Genomic DNA, 12510 nt, shown 5'->3' on the forward strand with positions numbered 1-12510 from the left:
TTGGTGGAGAGGACCACACACACACAGAGGAGAGAATGAACAGGTTTACCTTATTCAACAGTAAGGTCAAGTGTGTGTGTGTGTGTGCGCGTGTGTGTATGTGTGTGTTTGTGGCCACACACACAGAGAGGAAAGAAAGAAAAGGTTTACCTTAATCAACAGTAAGGACAGGTGTGTATATGTGCGTGTGTATGTGTGTTTTTGTGTGTGTGTGTGTGTGTGTGTGTGTTTTTGTGTGTGTGTGTGTGTAAAAGTATTACACTTCAGTGTAATACAAGTTCAAGTTCTCATGACCTTGACAATGGGAGAAGCAAAGGCGAAAGAGAAAGAGAACGAGAGAGCAACAAAAGGTTTCGCAACACGTGTGACGAAAGTTTTACGCAAGGCTTTCCAAGAAAGGGTGAGGTGCTGACACAAGCACAGTTCCAGAGAGAAGAGAGTGTGGAGGCGTGGGGGGGGGGGGGGGGGGGGGGGAGCTCACGTCGATGCTGATGGCCACCAGGTAGTCGGGGATGAGGAAGTGGAAGGCGATTGGCTGAGCCAGGTGGAAGGGCAGCCGGACGGAGCGGAAGGTGACGCCAGCGTCTGAGGACGTGAAGACGATCCCCCCGGAGTTGTCCACCACCGGGGTGTCTGCCGTCAGGATCACCTGGTGGGGGTCAGTCCAGGGCCCGTCAGGGGAGCCAGGGTACGTGGGGTAAGGGTGGCAGGCTGGTAGGTATTCACTCCAGATGGGAAAATGAAGGCTTTGCAGCAGCCCACAGCAAAAACACAATAGTGCTTATACACAATAGAATAAGCAACAATAGAATAAACCTAAAAAGTTAGGTGACAGATTCTGACCTTTTTATTATTTTTTATTTTGTTCATACCTAATACTTTTAGCAAAGAATGAAATCTAACCCATTGGTTTTCTTTGTTCTCCCTGGGTTTGTCAGACACACCCACAACTTAAATCTGAAACGTCATTTTCTCTACCAAACCTGTTGGTTTCATGTGTAAGTGATTTGGTTGGAAAGTCTGACAAGCATGCAGGCTAGGTGAACTTGACTTGCTTTGCTGTCCTTGAAAAACAGCCCACATAGAAAACACTAGCGAACAAGAAATAAATAAATAAATCCAACTTTTGAACGCTGGAGATTAGTAATGTAACATTTGTGAACTTGTAGGAGACAAAGAGTCTGTTTGTGATCACACAGGGTTCCATGGAACACACACACTCGCACACACTCACACTTACTCACACACACTCACAAACGCTCACACACACCCGCATGCAAACTCAGACAGATGCTCGATGCTTACATGAAAAGAATTGCCCGGTCCCGTAGTGACACCAAATTCCTTCCTGATGAACGTGTGGTCTATCCGGTGGGAGACATCGCGAAATGACTTGCCATAGTCCATACTGACGGCAGGATGACAAGAACATGCCTTATCTTCTATGTCTCTCTGTCTCTCTCTCATACACGCACAGACACACACACACACACACACACACGCAGAGTCTCAGACACACATGTATGCGCAGACACATGGAGTCTATATTAACTTCAAAGACAAGGCAATGTTAGATTGATTAATCTCAGAAGTTACAATTTGTAGAAAGGAAACTGAAAGTGGGATTATTCACACACACACACACACACACACACACACACACACACACACACACACACACACAGGCACACGCACACAGCCGATATAATAACACTACTCGTACAACATTAATATGGTCACCTGCGGTAGAGGCGGGACGACCCCCCCTTCAGGAAGGAGTCGATGGGGGCGCTGATGGTGGACAACACCAGGATGACCTGTGTGGAACCCAGAAACACGGCCTCAACAGCCGACTCAGCATTCCGTTCACATACCAATGAGCAGGGAGGATGTGTGTCAATGTGGGTCAAAGCGTTTATTAACCGATGTAAGTCGCTTTGGACATAAGCGTCTGCTAAATGCCCTGATTGTAAACGTAATTGGAGGAACTAGCTGGCTGAACAACAGCTGTTCTCCAGCCGTGAACGTCCACTTCCTATCCAATACAAACAAAATGCAGCGGAATATTACAGAACAGCCCCGGGTAGCGGCAGACAGCCAGCCTCGTACATTTTCCAGAGCCCACAGGACTTTAAGGTCCTTGTTAACTCCCACGTTTGTCATAGAATCGAAGATCCTTTTACAGTTTGAATGGTTCCATTCGGGTCTCACAAAGTGTTAGCAAGCATTTCTGTGTTTCCTTTGACCTAAATGTATAAAGTTGTAGAACCGGTGAAGCCTGAGGGTACTTAAAAAGTCTAGAAGACTGCTACCTCAGCTAAAATGCTTTCCCAGAGGGGTCGTTTTCTTTTGGCTGCAAACTCTGCTCAAGAGAGTGTAACGTAGGTTTCGACACTTCTATAAATGCTCACATCACGTTGATGAAACTCATAGACGGAAGTTTCCTGCTAAAACAGGGTTTACTTAGCCTTTAATATAAAATTAGGGGATGTCGTTTTTTTACTCTTACTTATTTTACTTTTAATCGATACTCCCACTGATATGAACGGTGGGAATGTAGCGATGTAACTTAAAAAGCTACTGATGCACACCATAGAGCGCTCTGTGTAAAGTTATAGTAAACTGTGATTAAAGCTTTGGCTAAAGATTTGAGAGTTATAAACAGAGAGAGCAGAACTTATGCAAGATTTGAAAATACATATCCTAAAAATATTCCGATGCCTTTCCGCTCCCATTATTCCTACGTAATATGCATGACATTGACTGTGTTTAATCGTAAAAGGACCATGTGCCATCGAAGATTTAGAAAGCACGATGAAAGATGGAGGCAGCATACAGTGAAGAAGGATTTCAAAATGGATGCCACATGCGGTGGTTTGTAATTTGGATACAATAAACAAACATCAACGGTATACATTAGCTGATCAACTTACAGGGTAGGACTCTTTAACTCGCCTTTAATTGTCCAAAATATCAAAATTGCGCTTGGCTTGTTTGCGCTCGTGTTTGTTCAGTGACCCAAACCTGGCATCGCGCGTGAACTTCTAGTATGGGGGCGGAGACACCTCTCGCCAAAATTGGGAATTATGACTGCAATACCAATTCTAAGCGCTTGGTGTCCATGTTACATATAGCACCTTTAAATCTGAAATGAGCTCATACAAAGACAGGCGCGGTAAACTCGAAAAGGATATTCTAATGAGGTCTACGCCTTCTCATTGTATTGCTCTTAAATCGTAAATGTTATAATCATTATGAATTTGAATGTAACGGATAATAAAAAAAATTGTGCTGATGACAGCATAACGACATACACAATGAGATGACATTCGAGAGAATTTTCAATCAATTTCAGGCGTACTCACCCCTGTTCCATCACCCACCCAGGTCAAAATAAAACTTGAACCATCATCTCCATTGAATCCCGTCTAAGAGAGGGAAAGGTTTGGTTGTCTTAAGGCAAGGCAAGGCAACTTTATTTATGTAGCACTTTTCATACACAAGGCAGACTCAAAGTGCCTCATCTATAAACATTGTAATACAATAAAATAAAATAATAGATAAGTAAAAGAAAACATATGCAGAAAATGAGTAAAATAGATCAGCATTTTATAAAGTGCAATGTATTTAAGTCCTTTCTCTGGGTCTCCAACCTAGATTTTAGGACTCTAACCCAGACAGAAGTTGGGTCTCAAACCCTTATCCTTTCTCTCTGGTATCTATCAGATCATGTATCTTTCTGGTAAAAATAGAAAATAAAGGCAAAGTTAAAAAGGCATTTTAGCAATAAGCAATAATTAAGCAATACATTGCTATACAATAGGTTTAAAAAATGACATTGCATACGTTTATATCGCCTGTATATTTGGGCTAATATTGATTAATTTCATTCAAAAACTCACCTCATGCGTATTGTCATCCAAAATCTCATGTTCGGTTTGGGATAGTGCGCGTCGACAGGAGGTGAAGGCGGGACCTTGAGAGCCCTTGGAGGAAGCGGTGGTGGAGAGGGTGGTGTTGCGGTCGGTGCCCGTGTTGTCCCTCCTGGCGCGGGAGCGCACCTGGCGCAGCTCGCTATCATCCTGCTGATTTCGGTGGAAAGTCTCCGTTTTGCGCCCCATCTGATCTCTGCACCAAATTCCCGAGCATAGAAAAAGTACCGCTATAACGACACTGATGACAGATTTCGAGGCCATGACTTTTTTTTCTCCGGGGTTTAATCGGGGGGTACCGGGTTGGAGCGCTTCAGGTTCTGTTCTTTGACTTTGCCAACCTGCTCTAGTGCGTTGGTTACGTTGGATTGAAGTTGAAAGGCAGTGGGCGGGACGGCTTTAACGCCTCATTACCATAGAAAGTGCTGTCTAAAGTAACCTCATTGCCAGGCGTTCTCCTCTCACGACGGAAAGCCTGCAACGGATGCTCCAAATGAGCGATAGTGGCGAGGGGCTGGACTTTACGTTAAATGGGTTTAGCGGCGAGAGGTGGAGGGACTTCCAATACAGATATCTGCTTCCGTTATCGGATATATTTCGTCAAATCTTTCGCCACAACTCCCTATTTTCTCTGATTGTTGTTATTGATATTCTTATCTTGTTATTATTCTCGAACCAGGGACTGGTAACAGGCGAACATAGCGAGCTAACACCATGAAGCATAACAACACAACATCAGAAACACCATGAAGCATAACAACACAACATAATAATAATAATAAATGAAATTTATATAGCGCTTAATATGGAAAGTAAAAATATATAAAAATATGGAAAGGAGAGGCCGCGGTAGCGGAGAGCAAAAGTGGAGAGGATCTGTGAGTCCAGAGGTTTCCTCTAGAAGCAGTACACGCACACGCACACGTACACACACACACACACACACACACGTACATTTTTTTTTGTCCTCCTTCTGTGTGCCGCCTACTTGGAGCTTAATAGTGTGTTATGAAAGAGAGGCCAAGGATGCGCCCATGCTTTTCTCTCGCACCCACGCGCTCTCTCTCTCTCTCTCTCTCTCTCTCTCTCTCTCTCTCTCTCTCTCTCTCTCTCTCTCTCTCTCTCTCTCTCTCTCTCTCTCTCTCTCTCTCTCTCTCTCTCTCTCTCTCTCTCTCTCTCTCTCTCTCTCTCTCTCAAGCGGACGGGTGTTTCTGTCGACATCCAGGGAATCAGAACTTGTTATAACAAAACTTTCCATATTATAGACTATACATTTACAATAAATCTGTGATTATGAGACATCAACACACTTGTAGGTTGTTATACAACTTTAATATGTAAAATATCAACAATAAGGAAAGTGAGCCACATTTGCCTTATAGTCTTATAAGACTTTGACAACCTTTGTTGGGTATAGAAAACAGATTCTTGGATAGGGTTGCAGCAAGAAACGTCTTTAAAGTCAAACAGTGTTTCACACATTTATCAGAATATAATAAATATTTAAATAATACGACTTAACACACACAATTTACAGCACCTAAGCCTTTGACTTGGCCATTCTGATCCATACATTAAGGTAATACATACATATATACAAGTAACAGACTTAGTGCACGACACAATGTGTTTCTTTAAAGAATAAGGACAGCGGGTTAGTGTGATACAAATGCGCCATCTGACACCTGCTCTTCATCGGCTATACAATTCCCTCCATGTGTAGGTCCCCCGTTTACGACGAGTCCTCGTCTTTCGCTCCTGTCGGTCCTGTCCTAATGCTGGGGGCGGTGAGTGGTCTCTGGTGGTCCTGGGAGTGGGCCCACACCCTAAGGTCATCCTGGCCGTACATGAGTCCACCGAAGGAGTCCATCAAGGAGAAGAAGACCGTGAAGGCGCTCAACGCCGATCCGATGAGATACAACTTCACGAAGGACCACTCCATGACTTCCAGCTGAGACGGTATAAGAACAATGCGATTCTGTAGTAGACAAACAAATATATTGGATGTGATTTAGTCCAAATTAAGTATTATTTGGATGAAAAGCACGCATAGATGCATAGCACCACTGGCGGTTACCCACCAAACGACCGCACATGGGAACCAATAATACAGCGGGGGCTTACCCAGGCAGTGCTTTCGATTCCACACCAGCGATATGGATGGCGACGATCTTTGAGGTAGTAGATCCCTGAGCTATTGCGTTCTTTGCGCGAATGACCAAACTTATCATGAGCTTCTGCGTCTTCTTTGTTAATCTCAGGAAGTACGTTAAGTGTGGACCGCTGTCCCCGGAGCGAAGGAGATGTAATAACTTGCGCTCGGCCGTCGCTCAGCAGCACCACGTGCAGCGGTGACGACACGGAGGGGAAGTTCCAGTGGAAGTTCCACAAGCAGGACGGTTTCTAAAGGCTTTCTCGTGGTGGAGTTAAATGCACGGATGATACGAGTGAAAGTATTCATTGAGTAGAAATATCATATACCCAAATAATGTTACATTTTTTGTGAGCATCAATGTCTACTTCAAATGCAGTTAGAAATATGGGACAGTTTATTATATGCCACAGGCCGAAAGACTGAATTAATATGTAACTTACTTTCTCCTTTTAAGTATAACATTGCTTGGGGAGTCCAATTCCCCCACTGAAAAGGGTGGAAAATGCTTACAACCCTCTGCTAGTTAGCGATATATCTATTAATTGTGTTGCGTGAATGCTGCTGAGGGAGGAATCCTATTTGATTGATGCGCTGAATTGTCCAATCATGTGGTGATATCAAAAAAGAAAGGCGATACCATTGGCCTGGGGCGCACACTGGTGCGACCAGAGGGCGAATTTTCTTGCGCCAATGAAAAGTTGTCTCCGCTTGATAGACAGCAAAAAGTTAGCGAGCTTACATTGAATTCAACGTGGCCGGCGCCCCTGACTGGCAATGACAAGTATACCACATAATTAAACGAGGATAAACGCTATGTATTTTTGTTGATTTATTTCGTATTGATAAATGTTGGTTCATAGTTGGCGCTGGCAGATATATTCAAGTGAATATTTAACGGAGGTACGGCGCCCTAGCACCCTCTATTGACCCACCGCCATGTCCTATCCATGGGCCTTGGTGTTGCTCCCTAGAATTCATCACATGAGTCTAAGAAGTGTTATTATTTTTCTGGGATGTGTACATGTTACTTAATAGCCGAATAGAACTAGTGCTATTTGCCTTTGCTGAGTTGTCCTCGAAACAACAACAGATGTTTCTTTAACTTTCTGCGCCACTCTGGATTAGCATGCGCACTGTTCCTGTTAATCTTTGTTATTTTTATATAGCCTACTGTATATATATATATTTATTTTCATATTGTAACAATATTGTCCATGCTACATACCTGCAACTTTTCTGGACCCCTTCAAACCCGGGACGCAGGCTGGTGATGTGGAAATCCAGTTTATTGTGGAAGTTGCCGTCAATGAACATTACAAGGCAGCTCCACTGCCGTGCAGGGGATCTCTCCTTGAGTGTGTTTGGACTTGGCTGGTTTAAGCTGTGCTCACTGATTACCTAATATACAACAGAGGTACTCACCCTGGTGAAAACAACGTTAATGGTGTGAATGGGGAATGAACACGTGAACGATTTGACCCATTGCATCATTCGAAATCACGATAGACTTCAGCCGGTCTCAGAATTGCTTGTCCGCAGTTATTTCAATTGTTTAATATTTAACTTGTGGTTTCTCAATGACCTTGTCTAACCAATGTTTATTTTCTCTCTTAACACCTCTGTTTTTATCCTCACGCCTCCACCAGTTTCCATCTCTTGAGACCAGTGTCACTGTGCACACTAATGACAAGGAGGCAATGGCTTTGAGCAATGTACGTCTGATTATGAGGAAGTATTAATGAGTAAGCATGCATTTCTGTCTTTCCCCCATCTTCAGATCTCTACGGTCAAATATGAGTAACACAGATTACCAATTCAGTTATCTCGGAAATAACCTATTTCCCCACACACACACACACACGCACGCACGCACACACACACACACACACACACACACACACACACACACACACACACACACACACACACACACACACACACACACACACACACACACACGCACACGCACAGAGACAGAGGTTCAATTGAATTTTTAACATAAGTCTACCAAGCATTGCCGTAACAGCTGAATATATATTTATGTGTAACTTCTTTTGCCCACTTTCTGTTGGCAAAGGTTGTTTCTGGTTGTTCTTGTTGGTTTTTCCTGTTGCCTGCTAGATAGAGAATTGTGTAGGATAATCGGCATGTGACTCCTAACTGTTTGCTTTACACAAATATTATACAGAAAATAATAACTATACTGGCCTAGCCTAGTGGGTTCTGAGAGTACGTTCAAGGAGAGTACCCTCGTAATTAACCTAGACCGAGTGTGCTTCTTCATGTGTTTCTCAAAAGGAATTAATCATATTTGTGGATGTATGACTAAGTACGAGGTTAAAAGAAGGGAAGTTGTGAAAGTGGAATAAAAATTGCAGTTAAATAAGTGATCCACCAGATGGCGGTGTCTGATATGGAAAAGGAGTTTCAGCATTATTAATCCCAGTGCTTTGTTTATTGTTTAAAATCACAACTCATATGAATATTTGTCATTTCAAATGAATATTCAGAAAATAATAACAGTTGTTAATCAAGCATACATTTGATCTCTTTCAAACAGGTGCAAGTTATCAAGGCCTGATGACACTGATTGGCCAACAGACAGCTCCCAGATTGGACAGGGGGTTGGACGATGGTGGAGGAACAGCCAATGGCGTGAGACCTACAGAGAACGAGAGGGGAGACACAGGAAAACAACCACATACGTAACAAGCACACACACACACACACACACACACACACACACACACACACACACACACACACACACGCACACACACACGCGTGCATACAGTCAAGTAGGGCTGAGTGACAGAGAAAAAGTGCTTAGTTTTAGGCTGAGATGAAATGGTGAGGTATAAGACTTGAGTATAGAGAATCCAGTTCTTTGCATTTCATGCCATGCCCTCATGACGGCATTATGGTCTCACTGACGGTGTATATCTTTTGCCCGTCCATGGATACCAGAACCATACTGTATAATAAACCTCTAATAACAACAGAAACTGATTACAACGTCAACAGGACAATAAGCACCGGTACTCATGTAAATTATGTACCAGGAGACAATACAATAAACTCAAAATATTAATAACGTTTTTAATAAATGAACGTATAAACACCAGGACATCTATTACCCCCTTGTGGTGTAGTTGTATACCATCGCAGAGACCTTTTTCTTTCTTTCTTTTTTGTTTTAGTGAGAAGCATGATTTGAGTCCCCTTTTTAAGCAATTCAATGTGAGGGGAATTAGAAAGTAGATTCTAGGTTCAGGTCACCTGATAGTTGTCTGGAGCACACACACACACACACACACACACACACACACACACACACACACACACACACACACACACACACACACACACACACACACACACACACACACACACACACACACACACACACACACCACAGAGGATTCTTTTGTTGTGGGTGGGTGCCCTTGGTTTGAATCTCATGACTCACGTTTAACTTAGTCAATGAGTTTCCACGTTGTGCACATTAGATGCATTACGGGTATACGAACTGGGTGAGAGGATGAACTGTGTGATTCTTTCCCCCCCCCCCCCCCCCCCCAAACTGATATACTTAAAGGTGTAGTGTGTGGGATTTAGTGGCCTCTAGCGGTGAGGTTGCAAATTGCAACCAACTTTTTTTGCAACCAACCTCTCGCTATCCAACAACGTCGGAGAAGCTACGGTGGCTTGTACTGGCCGGAAAGATGCCAGCAGCTACTAGAGCGTTGAGTAACCTAGGTTCAAGTCACGTGATAAGTTTCCTTCCTTGATTTATAATATTGTTGTTAGTTAATTAGTCTGTAAAACGATAGCACGTAACATACAAGTAAGATACGATGATGATAATAATAATTGAGAACATCTCCCCCCCCTCACCCCCACCTGGGGCGAGGGGGTGGCCCGTGGGGGCTCCAGGTCCCCCACGACCCTCCGGTAGTCAACCTGGTAGGTCTCCCCCTTGCCCCCCCGCCTAAAGTAATCGTACCCTTGGCCTTCCATGTGTGTTGTGGCTGTGATGCCGGTCGTAGCACTTTATATGTAGATATAAAGTGCCAATTTTAATTATATTTAAAACGCCTAAAACATAATTTTCATGGGAGGATAAATGGTGGTAAATGAAGCCTACTTATGAATAGTATGTAACATTTCTCTCTGTTGTGATGGATGACATATAATTGTGTGCACTGCCCCATTGAATATAAGATGGCCTCAAAAACCGGTTGGTAATTATGACCGATATTATTGCTGATTCAAAGGGTCTCCGCCATGACTTTACCTCCACACACACGCACCTGAACACCCCCCCCCACACACAAACACACACATATCTGTAGGTGTACTGCGACATTGGCAAGACCCACCAATGTTTACACCAAAAATAAGTACATGAATGCCTTCGTTTGGAAGACTCCCCACTGACATGAATTCAGGTTTGTTGCGAGCTCACATGTGATCTCACTTCCATGTGTCTTCCTTAATAAGGGCCCAGCATGTGAAGGCTGAGTGTATTTCCAAAGTGGGGGACTTCTTCCATCCTCTAACAAGGATAAGAGGATTTTCCATCTTAAGGTCTTTGCAACATGTCACGAGCAGGCATCCACCTGGAGGTGAATCCACGGAGGGGGCGCCGGGGTGGGGTGGGGGTGGGGGGGGTGGTGGAGGTGGGGTTGTTTAGAGCGGGATTCCTCCTGGAGCCATTGTTTCATGTAAAAAAAAAAAACAAGAGTGCCAAATGTCTGCCCATGTCACTCAACTCATAATTGAGTGCCACGCCCACATTCCATATGTGAAGCCCGTGGAAGATGAAACAAGACACACACTCATTGGTGTTCTTGACCTCCAGCCGGAGGGCTTTGGACTCTTCCGGTACATTGAAAGCAATGCATTACTAATAACAATGGAAATGTCCGTGAATGCAGACTGTTGTACTGAATAATCCTTTAGCTTCGTGAAAGTGGTCACTGGGCCATAATGTTGTTAAAATCATACAGAAAGGGATTCAAACGTAGAATGAGTCGTAGCCCTCGCACGGCAACTCTCTACCACACTCTACAGGAGAAATGCTAGGACCTTGGTGACCGTCTCGTTGGAGGGCTCAGCGTTGGGTTGTGTGTGTTGCAATGCAAAAACTAGAAAAACCATGGCACATCCTCCTCTAATGGCGGGTTTTGAATCCCCTTTGCATGTCCGATGTGCCCGGTGCACCACACTTTGCTCTGATGCTGCGTCCTCAGTAAACACACAGCTTTACTGCCCCACCGCCGGTCTGCAGGGCTCGCCCGTTCTAATTCTTAAATCCTCTTTGTGAAAATGAGGCGCGACCCATGATGGAAAGACAGGCCGTCGGATTACAGCCCAGTTCACTGAGAGAGAGAGAGAGAGAGAGAGAGAGAGAGAGAGAGAGAGAGAGAGAAGGAGAGAGAGGGAGAGAGAGAGAGAGAGAGAGAAGGAGTGAGAGAGAAAGAGAGCGGAAGAGAAAGAGAATGAGTGAGATGGGACACAAAAGTGTGAGTGCTTCATGGAATACCCGGTAGGACAAAAGCTCACACTCCATTAACTTCCAGAGGAGCCCCCCTCCCCTGGGCACTGCCTCTTTCCTATAAAAAGAACCCATCCACACAACAACATATATTCATTCCATGACTGTACGCAAGCTCCCCCCCACCACCGCTATACGTCCATGACCACAGAGCCCCTGATGAATGACAAGCCACTTGAGATGCTTATTGAAGAACCCACCAGGACGGCAGAGCATCATCGCACGGCAACCTCTCCACCTCTCCACCCGACAACAAGGCATCGCCCCCCCCCCCCCCCCCCCCCCCGCGGCCTCTCGGCGGGCAGGTCTCCGTGGCGACGCCCTGCGAGGACACGCCTCAGCGGGGGCCGGTTGCAGGCGTCCTTATCTTTGTTTGCCGCAGGTGTTCACCTGCTCGCGGCCGAGACGCTCTGCTCTGCGTCCCCCCCCCAGGCTCCGGGAGCGCAGAGTCCTTCTGAGGGCAAACACTGGTGCGTCAGGGCTTGATTCATCGGGTCTGGGGAGACGACAGGACTCTACACCTACGGTAGAGACCTGCAAACAAGGAGGAAGAGAGAGGACAGCGTGGGGGGGGGGGGGGGGGGGTTCACATAAGGATTGTTTTAAGGAACACAAGAGGATTGCCTGTGATGTGACGCGACGCCAACCCGCTGCTCCGCTGATTTGCAAACCAAGTCTGATTGGTTTGTTTGCAATCCATCGCAGGGGCGTCATTCAGCAGAGCCAGAGAGTGAATGGAGAGGTCGTCCCGTCCACATCTTCTATCTTATCCTTCGGGCGGTGGGGGCTGGGGGGGGTGAGACTTCCTTGTGAACAAAAACAAACGTCCCCATTTGCGTAGTGGTGGTGAGGGGGTGGGCCAT

General features: G+C 45.1%; 1 protein-coding gene and 2 long non-coding RNA genes across 3 annotated transcripts in view; 1 reads left to right on the forward strand and 2 right to left on the reverse strand.

Annotated features, from left to right (window-relative positions):
* The window catches only part of si:dkey-159a18.1 (sortilin), a 19890-nt gene extending 15423 nt beyond the window's left edge, over positions 1–4467 (reverse strand). The window contains exons 1-5 of the mRNA XM_060037867.1: positions 3903–4467; positions 3366–3428; positions 1741–1817; positions 1306–1408; positions 482–649 (exon numbers count right to left, since the gene is read on the reverse strand). Of these exons, the coding sequence (XP_059893850.1) occupies positions 482–649; positions 1306–1408; positions 1741–1817; positions 3366–3428; positions 3903–4196 (705 nt within the window). The 5' untranslated portion in view covers positions 4197–4467. The remainder of the gene's footprint in view (positions 1–481; positions 650–1305; positions 1409–1740; positions 1818–3365; positions 3429–3902) is intronic.
* Positions 4468–5242: 775 nt separating this feature from the next.
* LOC132447759 (uncharacterized) lies at positions 5243–6235 on the reverse strand. Its single transcript, XR_009523197.1, has 2 exons — positions 6057–6235; positions 5243–5910 (listed from the first exon to the last, which is right to left on the reverse strand). It is a non-coding gene; the product is annotated as an uncharacterized LOC132447759 (long non-coding RNA).
* A 381-nt stretch (positions 6236–6616) lies between these two features.
* Positions 6617–8869, forward strand: LOC132447760 (uncharacterized). The gene is made up of 2 exons (XR_009523198.1): positions 6617–7829; positions 8648–8869. It is a non-coding gene; the product is annotated as an uncharacterized LOC132447760 (long non-coding RNA).
* The last annotated feature ends 3641 nt before the right edge of the window (positions 8870–12510 follow it).

This window comes from Gadus macrocephalus, chromosome 19, assembly GCF_031168955.1.
Source record: "Gadus macrocephalus chromosome 19, ASM3116895v1".
In the NCBI taxonomy this organism is placed as follows: Eukaryota; Metazoa; Chordata; class Actinopteri; order Gadiformes; family Gadidae; genus Gadus; species Gadus macrocephalus.